This window comes from Nerophis ophidion, linkage group LG01 (assembly GCF_033978795.1).
Source record: "Nerophis ophidion isolate RoL-2023_Sa linkage group LG01, RoL_Noph_v1.0, whole genome shotgun sequence".
Lineage (NCBI taxonomy): Eukaryota > Metazoa > Chordata > Actinopteri > Syngnathiformes > Syngnathidae > Nerophis > Nerophis ophidion.
The window spans coordinates 14,859,688-14,872,579 of NC_084611.1; the positions used below are offsets into that span (position 1 = coordinate 14,859,688).

General features: G+C 36.2%; 2 protein-coding genes across 5 annotated transcripts in view; both read right to left on the reverse strand.

Moving 5' to 3' along the window:
• Nucleotides 1–314: 314 nt before the first annotated feature.
• LOC133550813 (ubiquinol-cytochrome-c reductase complex assembly factor 3) lies at nt 315–7,146 on the reverse strand. The gene is made up of 2 exons (XM_061896871.1): nt 6,863–7,146; nt 315–1,126 (listed from the first exon to the last, which is right to left on the reverse strand). The coding sequence occupies exons 1-2, from the start codon at nt 6,977–6,979 to the stop codon at nt 998–1,000; spliced, it is 246 nt and encodes an 81-aa protein (XP_061752855.1). The 5' UTR covers nt 6,980–7,146; the 3' UTR covers nt 315–997.
• A 3,532-nt stretch (nt 7,147–10,678) lies between these two features.
• The window catches only part of LOC133550820 (FK506-binding protein 15-like), a 57,684-nt gene continuing 55,470 nt past the window's right edge, over nt 10,679–12,892 (reverse strand). For 2 of the 4 annotated variants that reach the window (XM_061896888.1, XM_061896880.1), the window contains 2 exons: nt 12,095–12,191; nt 10,679–10,987 (listed from right to left, as the gene is read on the reverse strand). In XM_061896888.1, the coding sequence (XP_061752872.1) occupies nt 10,910–10,987; nt 12,095–12,191 (175 nt within the window). In that variant the 3' untranslated portion in view covers nt 10,679–10,909. The remainder of the gene's footprint in view (nt 10,988–12,094; nt 12,192–12,892) is intronic. The other 2 variants (XR_009806386.1, XM_061896897.1) reach the window with 2 other exon arrangements.

The following is a 12,892-nucleotide window of genomic DNA, read 5'->3' on the forward strand; positions in this document are numbered from 1 at the left end:
GGAGTGGTGTAACTTTGAAAAGTGTGCCATTCTTTTCAATGGGAATTTCGGGAAAATAGTATTATTTTTTGGGGGTGAAAAATGTTAAAAAAAAAAACAACAACCCACGAATGATCTGAATGAGTTGAATGAATGAATGGTTGGGCTTGGAATTTTTCAAATCGTTTGAGAAATGTTGAAGTAAGTAACATTGTTAATTGAGAAATGGTTTTATGGAATTCCTGGAATTTCGGGAAAATTGAAAAGCGGGGTGCAGGGGCAGCAGCCTAAGTAAAGAATATAGTTTGAAATAACAATATTGGAGCAGTATGATATATTTTGGATTTGATGATCGTTGTCATTACTTTAATTGCACATTTTCAATTACAATTTTTTGTAATCCGGCAATAAAATACATATATTGGTCATGGAATAAACCACTATTAAAAGGGTTTTATTGTAAATATTTTGTGATGAGACTTTCTTGATTAAATTGCTAAAAATATTCAGTGTGTTAATTATTTATTGGGGCGGTATAGCTTGACTGGTAGAGTGGCCTAGCCAGCAACTTGAGGGTTCCAGGTTCGATCCCCGCTTCTGCCAACCTAGTCACTGCCGTTGTGTCCTTGGGCAAGACACTTTACCCACCTGCTCCCAATATCTAACTTAGATATTGGGTTTCACTATGTAAAGCACTTTGAGTCACTAGAGAAAAGCGCTATATAAATATAATTCACATTCACATTATTTCAGATATGTAAATAACTTAAATTTATAAGTAAATGAAATAAAATATACTTGTTTAAGTGACATGAGGGGAGTATTTTTTAACTTGGCAACAAACCACTTCAAATAGTGTCTTAAAACATGTCAAAATGAAAAGAGATATAATCCCTGCAAGCACACATGTACAGTCATTGACAGCGTACAAAAATAATAATAAGATGACACAATGGTGTTGTCGACACAAGCGGGCGAGTAGACAGGGTAAGTGGGACGTCGGCAGCGTTCCAACAAGTCATCTGGATCTTCCCAGTCCTCTGGCGAGGTTTTCGTCGGTTTCTGCGGCATCCTTCAGCGCCTGCATCACCAGAGCGTTGCGCTTCCTCGTCTCGTCCATCCTCCCCGGGTTCGATTCCGGCAGGTACTGCCGGGCGACACGCACACGAATGAAATGGAGTGGTCGTCGCTTTTTTTTTTTTGGGTGGGACACACACCGAGTGGTCGCAATAATTCACAAAGTTAAGCAGTGAGTTGAATGATGCGGACACGTTTATTACTGGATACTTTCATGCTTCTGCATTGGAGACTTTGAATGTGTAAGTAATACACAACTATAATTATTTGATAATTATACTTTTAATACGTGTTTTTATTGTTCATTGATTATTACCTAGGCCTAGCTTGTGTGCTGTTGTGTGCTTAGCTGTTGTGTAGCTGCTAGCGCCTAGTAGCCTACAGCGCAGCATGTTCACCTTTTGTAAATTACTTTAGAAAAATAGAAGAAATTGAGTGTTTATTGGAGGACATTTAGACGTACAGTTTTGCACAAGTAAACACTATGCTTGTATCGCATATGACTTCACACAAGTAAACACGCTGCAGGACTGCTTGTATCGCACATGATATCGCAAATGTAAACACTCTGCAGGACTTCTTGTATCGCACGATATCACATGTGTAAACAAACTGAAGGACTGCTAGTATTGCACATGATATCACACAAGTAAACACGCTGCAGGATTGCTTATATCGCACATGATATCACACACAAGTAAACAATGCAGGACTGCTGTTTTCGCACAATATCACACACAAATACGCTGCAGGACTGCTTGTATCGCACATGATATTACACACAAACACGCTGCAGAGCTGCTTGTAACGCACATGGTATCACACGTGTAAACACTATGCAGGACTGCTTGTATCACACGTGTAAACACTATGCAGGACTGCTTGTATCGCACATGATATCACACGTGTAAACACTTCGCAGGGCTGCTTGTATCGCACATATCACATCACACAAATAAACTGAAGGACTGCTTCTTTGCACATGATACCACACAAGTAAACCCGCTGCAGGACTGCTTGTATCACGCATCATATCACACACAAGTAAACACGCTGCAGGACAACTTGTATCAAACATGATATCACACACAAACACACTGCAGGGCTGTATGTATCGCACAATTAAACACTCCGCAGGACTGCTTGTATCACACACAGGTAAACACGCTGCAAGACTGCTTGTATCACATATGATATCACAAACAAGTAAATACGCTGCAGGACTGCTCCCATTGCATATGATATCGCACACAACTAAAAACACTGGAGGACTGCTTGTATCACACACAAACACGCTGCAGGGCTGCTTGTATCGCACATAATATCAAACAATTAAACACTCTGCAGGACTGCTTGTATCACACACAAGTAAACACGCTGCAGGACTGCTTGTATCGCGCATAATATCGCACACAAGTAAACACGCTGGAGGACCGCTTGATTCGCACAGGATATCGCACAAGTAAACACGCTGCAGGACTGCTTGTATCGCGCATGATATTACACACAAGTAAACACTCTGCAGGACAGCTTGTATCACACATGATTCCATCCATACTTTTTTCTAACATCGGAACATTATTAGATAACAATATTCTCATAATATTTGATAATGACTGTTTGACACACACTAGCGTCATGTAAAGTACTAAAAGCGTATTTTCCAGGACCGTAGCGAGCCCTAGTAAGCCGGAAGTATTTGATCCATACTCTTTGCGCCCGGGTCCTATCAAAGAGCCACAAATCTCATCTCTCATGTTCAGGTTACGTCAGGCGTGTCCAAAGTGCGGCCCGAGGGCCATTTGTGGCCCCCAGTTCATTTGTTAATGGCCCCCGGTGCATTCTAAAAAATACTATAATAAAAACTTAAAATATAAAGTGTAATAAAAGAGTAAACTGTGACATGTAACAAGAAAACTGTGCAATAATGACACTCATAACACAAAGCTGCCATGCGGACTGTTATTGACCTGCTGAAAGCTCCAATTACTTCACTGGAACAATTACACTTTCAAATATTTTGGGGGGCGGGGTAGGATATTCCATATTCTGTGCAAAACAAAGTTTTCTTTCACAAAAAGGGCATCAAACAAACAAAAAAGTATGAAAAAAAAAATAAAATCTTATTATCAACAGATCTACAGACTTCCACGTTAAACGTTAAAAATATATAAAAATATACATTTGGCTTTTTTTCAACACTTATTCGTTTTCTTTTTTTATTGTTATTATTTTTTGACCTACAGTGGGGCAAAAAAGTATTTAGTTAGCCACCGATTGTGCAAGTTTTCCCACTTAAAATGATGACAGAGGTCTGTAATTTTCATCATAGGTACACTTCAACTGTGAGAGACAGAATGTGGGGAAAAAAATCAGGGAATTCACATTGTAGGAATTTTAAAGAATTTATTTGTAAATTATGGTGGAAAATAAGTATTTGGTCAACCATTCAAAGCTCTCACTGATGGAAGGAGGTTTTGGCTCAAAATCTCACGATACATGGCCCCATTCATTCTTTCCTTAACACGGATCAATCGTCCTGTCCCCTTAGCAGAAAAACAGCCCTAAAGCATGATGTTCCACCCCCTTGCTTCACAGTAGATATGGTGTTCTTGGGATGCAACTCAGTATTCTTCTTCCTCCAAACACGACGAGTTGAGTTTATACCAAAATGTTCTATTTTGGTTTCATCTGACCACATGACATTCTCCCAATCCTCTGCTGTATCATCCATGTATCCATTTTGGTATAAACTCAACTCCTCGTGTTTGGAGGAAGAAGAATACTGAGTTGCATCCAAGAACACCATACCTACTGTGAAGCATGGGGGTGGAAACATCATGCTTTGGGGCTGTTTTTCTGCTAAGGGGACAGGACGATTGATCCGTGTTAAGGAAAGAATGAATGGGGCCATGTATCGTGAGATTTTGAGCCAAAACCTCCTTCCATCAGTGAGAGCTTTGAATGGTTGACCAAATACTTATTTTCCACCATAATTTACAAATACATTCCTTAAATTTCCTACAATGTGAATTCCTGGATTTTTTTCTCCACATTCTGTCTCTCACAGTTGAAGTGTACCTATGATGAAAATTACAGACCTCTGTCATCATTTTAAGTGGGAGAACTTGCACAATCGGTGGCTGACTAAATACTTTTTTGCCCCACTGTATTCAGGGTTCCATTTACTTCACATCAAATATTTCACTTTGAAATGTTTTTCGGGGAAAATGTTGCATAGTTTTTGTGTTTGCCATATATATAAAGGATTTTGACATAAAGGGCATAAACATAATTTTTTTTTTTTTTTTTAAATGTTATAACCACAGACAGACCTGAAGTTGATCTTGAAATTCAAGCATTAAATGAAAAAAATAATAATTTATGACTTATTTCTAACATTTTTATGACTGAGACCCTTCCGGAGGCCTAGGACCAAACTTGAGGAAAGCCATAAAGGTAAAAAAAACTACAACTATTGTATTGCTTTTAGAGGCCTACTGAAACCCACTACTACCGACCACACAGTCTGATAGTTTATACATCAATGATGAAGTATTAACATTGCAACACATGCCAATACGGCCGGTTTAGTTAACTAAATTACAATTATAAATTTCCTGCGGAGTTTCCTGTTGAAAACTTTGCGGAATAATGACGCGTATGATGACGCGTGTTTGTGACGTTATTGGTTGGAGGGGACATATTAGCCCAGCACAACTTACGGCTAGAAGTCGTCTCTTTTCATCGAGCAATTACAGAGTATTTTGGATATCTGTGTTGCTGAATCTTTTTCAATTTGTTCAATTAATAATGGAGAAGTCAAAGTAGAAAGATGGAGGTGGGAAGCTTTAGCCTTTAGCCACACAAACACACGGTGTTTCCTTGTTTAAAATTCCCGGAGAGCGGTCAAGCGAACATAGTTCCCGACCACTTGTCAACCGGCAGGTTTCGGTGAGAAATTTGTGGTAAAAAGTCGCCTCCTACCGGATATTGGCGGAGCTTCTGTCCTGCTGTAGCTTCGTGACTTCTCTCAGAGACTGGCGTCAACACACCCGTGGACACACCCCTCCGAATATTAGGTACGATTTAACTCACTTAAACACTAGCAACACAATAGAAAGATAAAGGATTTCCCAGAATCATCCTAGTAAATGTGTTTAAAAACATCTGAATCGCTCCCAATGCAATCGCCTTTTTTATTTTAACTTTATTTATTTATTTACTTTTTCTAGTCCTTCACTCTAAATTTCCTCATCCACAAATCTTTCATCCTCGCTCAAATTAATGGGGAAATTGTCGCTTTCTCGGTCCGAATAGCTCTTGCTGCTGGAGGCTCACATTATAAACAATGTGAGGATGTGAGGAGCTGGCACGCCAAATTTCTTCCCCCCTACAACCCCCCCCCATTTACTTCCGGGGTCATGATTAATACAGATGGCGTCAACACACCCGTGGACACACCCCGAAATTTGTGGTAAAAAGTCGCCTCCTACCGGATATTGGCGGAGCTTCTGTCCTGCTGTAGCTTCGTGACTTCTCTCAGAGACTGGCGTCAACACACCCGTGGACACACCCCTCCGAATATCAGGTACGATTTAACTCACTAAAACACTAGCAACACAATAGAAAGATAAGGGATTTCCCAGAATTATGCTAGTAAATGTGTCTAAAAACATCTGATTCGCTCCCAATGCAATCACCTCTTTTATTTTTTTAACTATATTTATTTATTTACTTTTTGTAGTCCTTCACTCTAAATTTCCTCATCCACAAATCTTTTATCCTCGCTCAAATTAATGTGGAAATTGTCGCTTTCTCGGTCCGAATAGCTCTTCCTGCTGGAGGCTCACATTATAAACAATGTGAGGATGTGAGGAGCTGTCACGCCAAATATCTTCCCCCTCACAACCCCATTTACTTCCGGGGTCATGATTAATACGGATGTTTTGTTAACGCTATATTATAAAAAATATAACGCTGTATTATAAAAATACAGACGTTTTGTTAACGATATATTATACGAAATAAAAAAAACCTATTTACCAACACAAGCTATGAGATGACATAAGAGGAAACGTGACCCCAGAAGTAAATGCATCATCCCATAGCTTGTGTTTGTAAATTGTGTTTTTTTTTTTTGTTGTTTTTATTTTTAATAATATAATGTTAACAAAACGTCTGTATTTTTTATAACATAGCGTTATATTTTTATAATATAGCGTTAACAAAAAGTCTGTATTAATCATGACCCCTTAAATAAATGGGGGGGGGAGGTTTTTGTACGGGGGAAGAAATTTGGCGTGACAGAGCCCTCACACCGGTGACGTCATCGTCTGCTACTTCCGGTAAAGGCAAGACTTTTTTATTAGCGACCAAAAGTTACAAACTTTATCGTCGACGTTCTCTACAAAATCCTTTAAGCAAAAATATGGCAATACCGCGAAATGATCAAGTATGATACATAGAATGGACCTGCTATCCCCATTTGAATAAGAAAATATCATTTCAGTCGGCCTTTAAAAAGGAAAAATATCAAAATGGACCCCTCATGCTTCGATTTTTCAGTCTGCGGCCCTCAGTGGAAAAAGTTTGGACACCCCTGGGGTTACGTCGTGGAGACTGGCGCATGCGCAAAAAGACAGTATTTCGTAAAGTGTTCGCATGCAACGACAGGACCTTGCACACATTTGAATGTCGAAGAGAAGTCTTTTCATGAACGAATGTAACTTTAGTAAGGGTATGTTTATACATAAATGAGGACAAAGTCAGACCTGAATGTAAAGTTGTGAGAACGTCAAGTCACCTTCATGAGTTCTTTCCGCCTCTCCTCTCCTGGAGTGATAATAGACCACATTCCATAGCCGAGTCCCAACACCGACACCAAGCCGGTAGAAAACAGCACGGTTCGCATGGCACTCATAGTAGACTGATGGAGCAAAGTGTCTATATTGATGGAAAAGACGGCTCTCCTTCTTGTCAATAAATGGACGGCAGCTTCCGGATACTACGGGTCACCACTTGGACAAAACACACGAACTGTGCGTTTAGCTCCAACCCTTCTTCTTCTTTGGTTTGTTGGCGGTTGGCAAGCAAGCTTGTGGTGTGCATTACCGCCACCTTCTTATATGGCGTGTGGAACGAGATGGAAGCTACTATATTATTTTGTTTAAACCAGTCTTTTTTTTAATTTTATTAATGTATGTGATTATTTGACCTAAAACGTCTTCCACTACTAACCTAACCTTCTCTCCTGCTAACCTATTTTTATTGTTTGTATCTCATTATCATTTTATATTGAGTGTATATATATATATATATATATATATATATACATATATACATACAAATATATATATATACACACACACATATATATATACTGTATGTACACGTACACATATATATATACACACACACATATTCTATATATATATATATATAAACACATTTTATACATATACACACATATATATATACATACATATATATATATACTTATTTTATACATGTATAAACACATTTTATACATATACACACATATATACACATATATATATACTTACATATATATATACATACTTTATATACACATATATATACATACACACACATATATATATACATACTGTATGTACACGTACACATATATATACACACATTTTATATATATATAAACAAATGTTATACATATACACACATACATACATGTATACATACTGTATATATATACATATTTTAAATATATAAACACATTTTATACATATACACACCTATATACATATATATATATACATACATACCTATATATATATACATACAAATATATACATACTTTATATAAACATATATATATATACACACACATATGTATATACATACTGTATGTACACGTACACATATATATATACACACACATTTTATATGTATATAAACACATTTTATACATATACACACATATATACACATACATACATACATACTGTATATACACATACTGTATGTAGACGTACACATATATATATACATAACATATATATCTATATATACACACACATTTTATATATATATAAATGTATATATATATATACATATATGTATATATACATACATATATATATACATACATACATATATATATATATATACATATATATATATATATATATACATATATATATATATATATATATATATATATATACACACACACACACACACACACACACACACACACACACACACACACACACACACACACACACACACACACACACACACACACACACACACACACACCTGTATAGTCGTTGATTTAGATTGGTCAGATATAATCTTAGTCTTAGATTGGTCAAAGCTAGTCCAGATGCTCTTCGATTGGGCAGATATAGTCTTAGACTTATTTTGGTCAGATCTAGTATTTGACTTAGATTGGTCAGATATAATCTTAGTCTTAGATTGGTCAGAGCTAGTCCAGATGCTCTTAGATTGGGCAGATCTAGTCTTAGACTTATTTTGGTCAGATCTAGTCTTAGACTTAGATTGGTCAGATCTAGACTTACACTTAGATTGGTCATATCGATTTCAGATGCTCATAGACTTAGATTGGTCAGATCTACTCCAAATGCTCATAGACAGTGCTGGACATACTTGGAACATCTCTTCAATTTTTGTGCTAATTGCTGGACAGTCTTGGAACATCTCTTCAGTTGTATCCACGTCTCCTAGAAGACATTCTTTATCTGGGACATGAAATATCACAAGTAGTTTGTCATGTTTGCAAAATGGAACACTTCATTTGGTTTCATCTTCAACTTAGTAGCAATTTAATAGTTTTCACACATTAAAAAAAAAACCCAAGTTCACAAAACTTGTAGAAACTGATTGAAAAATGTTGCAACTTTTTTTTAAAGTTGCATCAAAGTAAAATATTTTAACTTCTATATATTTTATTTAACTGTGATGTACGTAATTGGCTGTCTTCTCTCATTTTTCTCCAACTTAATTTTTGGACAATGTTTTGAAAATTGTACTTACTTGTGTTGCATCTTCAACTTATCACCAACCTAATTATTCAAATCATTAACAAATCTAAAATCAGTGCTATAACTTGGTACATTTTAGGCAAAATGTTATCATGTTAACATTCATGTTTATTAAACCTAATTTTGTTGCATCTCCAACTTAATTATACAAAGTTTTAATTACTTAAAAAACAGAGAGCTATAACTTGATACATTTTATGCTAACTGTTAGCATGCTAACATTCATGTTTATTAAACCGAATGTTATTGCATCTTCAACTTATCACCAACTAAATTATACAAAGTTTTAACAAATTAAAAAACAGAGTGCTATAACTTTATACATTTTATGCTAAATGTTAGCATGCTAACATTCATGTTTATTAAACCGAATGTTATTGCATCTTCAACTTATCACCAACTAAATTATACAAAGTTTTAACAAATTAAAAAACAGAGTGCTATAACTTGATACATTTTATGCTAAATGTTAGCATGCCAACATTCATGTTTATTAAACCGAATTTTGTTGCATCTTCAATTTATCACAAACTAAATTATACAAAGTTTTAACAAAATAAAAAACAGTGCTATGACTTGATACATTTTATGCTAAATGTTAGCATGTTAACATTCATGTTTATTAAACCGAATTTTGTTGCATCTTCAACTTATCACAAACTAAATTATACAAAGTTTTAACAAATTAAAAAAACAGAGTGCTATAACTTGGTACATTTTATGCTAATTGTTAGCATGCTAACATTCATGTTTATTAAACCGAATTTTGTTGCATCTTCAATTTATCACAAACTAAATTATACAAAGTTTTAACAAAATAAAAAACAGATTGCTATAACTTGATACATTTTATGCTAAATGTTAGCATGTTAACATTCATGTTTATTAAACATAATTTTGTTGCATCTTGAACTTAGCACCAACTTAATCATACAGTTTTAACAAATCAAAAAACAGAGTGCTATAACTTGATACATTTTATGTTAACTGTTAGCATGCTAACATTCGTGTTTATTTAACCGAATTGTGTTGCATCTTCAACTTATCATAACTAAATTGTAAAAAGCTTTAACAAATCACAAGACAGAGTGCTATAACTTGATACATTTAGTGCTAACTGTTGGCATGCTAACATTCATTTTTATTAAACCCAGTTTTGTTGCATATTCACTTACCACCAAATTTAATTGTACAAAGTTTTAACAAATGAAATACCCGAAAGTTCACAAAACTTGTTAAAAATGATTTAAAAAATATTTCAAAGGTAACATTTGTGAACTTATATAAACTTATATTATATAGGTGTGGTGTACTTAATTTGCTGTCTTCTTTCACTTTTGTCCAACTTAATTTTTGGACAGTTTGTGTTTTTAACGCTCTAGCTATGAAAATGTTCCATTTCTACTAAATAATTCCCCAATTATCTGGCCCGGAAGCAAAGGAGTTTCCAGTAATGCCAACAACATGTGTTGGAAGAAGAAGTGGTCCTGAGAAGGGGACAGAAGCACATATTAAGTACACAAGTAGACCATCTGACCCCACCTTTTACAACCACCACTAAAAATGCTTTTCAGCCGTAAGTTAGAAAGTAACCTTTATTTACTTCAGGTTAGCCAAAGTGTAAAATGCTAGGATTTACAGTAGCTCTATGAAGGCTACAAAGGAGCACGACGTTGTTGACAACATTCCTGGTTCTGTTGGTGGGACTCACTGCTTCTGGTCGTCATGGATACGTTCCCACCTGGCAGGTACTCACAGGTTCTGGTCCCATTGATACGTTCCCACCTGGCAGGGTACTGCCGACTGTCTCAGCTCAACCAGCTGACGTCGTCGTTGTCCCCCTCGTCCTCGTCCTCGTCAAACAGCGGCGGACATCCCTTCAGGCTCTGCGGGAGCAGAATCGACCGACAATCAACCACCGTCAGGTCTGCCGGCACTTTGACAAAGAAAGTGAGATACACCACTGACTTGAAGAAAGAACTGGTGGTAAATGAGGAAGGGAACTGAGGTCTGTAATCAAAGTATCACTTTTGTTTCTGGTATCTGGAAATGTGCTAACGTGTTTATAAATGCTGATATTTCAACTAATGTAATAATAACTACTACTAATAATAATGATAATAACTAATAATAATAATTACTACTACTACTAACTAATAATAATTACTAATAATTCCTAATATAAATAATAATAACTAATGAAGTGAAGTCAATTATATTTATATAGCGCTTTTCTCTAGTGACTCAAAGCGCTTTACATAGTGAAACCCAATACCTAAGTTACATTTAAACCAGTGTGAGCGGCACTGGGAGCAGGTGGGTAAAGCGTCTTGCCCAAAGACAAGGGCGGTGACTAGGATGGCAAAAGCGGGGATCGAACCTGGAACCCTCAAGTTGCTGGCACGGCCGCTCTACAAACCGAGCTATGTATAATAATAATAACTAATAATAATAACAATAACTAATAATGATAATAATAACTCATACTAATAATAACCCTAACTAATAATAACTAATAAAAATTAATAATAATCAAACTAATAATAATCAAAACTAACAATAATAATAATACAGGGTATACAACGCCTGAATGCAGCTGAGATAGGCTCCAGCCTCCCCCGCGACCCCAAAAGGGACAAGTGGTTGAAAATGGATGGATGGAATAATAATAATAACTTATGATGATAATAATAATAACTATTGATAATAACAGTAAATAATAATAACCACTATCTTGTCCAGTTTTTACACTTCTGAGCACCATTTGCAAGTATCATCTAGTAGATTTTGTATGTAGTTGCCATTCCAAGAAGTAGTCTTTGCCATTAAACAGAATAGTTTTTGTCGAGTCTTACAAAGTGTCTACTTCCTGCGTGCTCTTGAAAGAGAGCCATTTTGCACTTGACACACGTGAAGGGTGAAAGTGGTTCCATCACGGTGGCGCAAAAAAGGATTTGAAAGAAGAAAAAAAAATGGTTGGAGAGTTTCCAGACCTGCTCGTCTTCCTCTTCCTGCAGAACGTGTTTGTCGTGAGCCTTCTTCTGGGAACGAGTCTGCGCTCCGTTTTCCTTCGGACGGTCGTCTGTCAGACTGAGACGGCAGAAAAGATACCTCTGACAAAAATGCTAACTTTTTGTATATGTCTATTACAAATAGTATCAGAAAGTGGTATTTTGCAATTTCGGGAAAACTGGGAATTTGTACCAAAATAAAATTCAAATTATTATTGTCCCGTCTCAGAGGAATGTATTGAAGGTGGAATGGTCGGAATGAAGACTACAAAAACTGTCCCGCAAGAGATAAAAATTCCGGAAATTTCTTTGAACTTGGAAAAAGGCTAGTTGGATTCCTCAAGGTGAGTGGAAGGTGTGGAACGTGGAACGGTTCCCATCGGGTGAGAAATGTGGGAGATATGCCTGTTTGGAAAATGGCCCATTCACTTTCAATAGGAAAAATGTCTCGGAAAACCGTGAATTCTGGGTAATCTGGGATATTTTTTAAACATTTTTTGGGGTAAGCGCACAATTCCCGGTCAAGCTGGACGTTTTATTACCTGAACGATTGCGAACGAATGAAAACTTTAGGCTGTGGACTTTTGTGGAAAAATAATAATAATAAATTGATGCATTTTTGGTGTAGAATTTAAAAAAATACTAAATACTTGGACAGTCACACAATAATCATGATTATTGTGTGAATACTTGGAAAATCACACAAACATCAGAATTATTGTGTGAATGCTTGGACATTTACAGAATAATCATGACTATTGTGTGAATGCTTGGAGATTC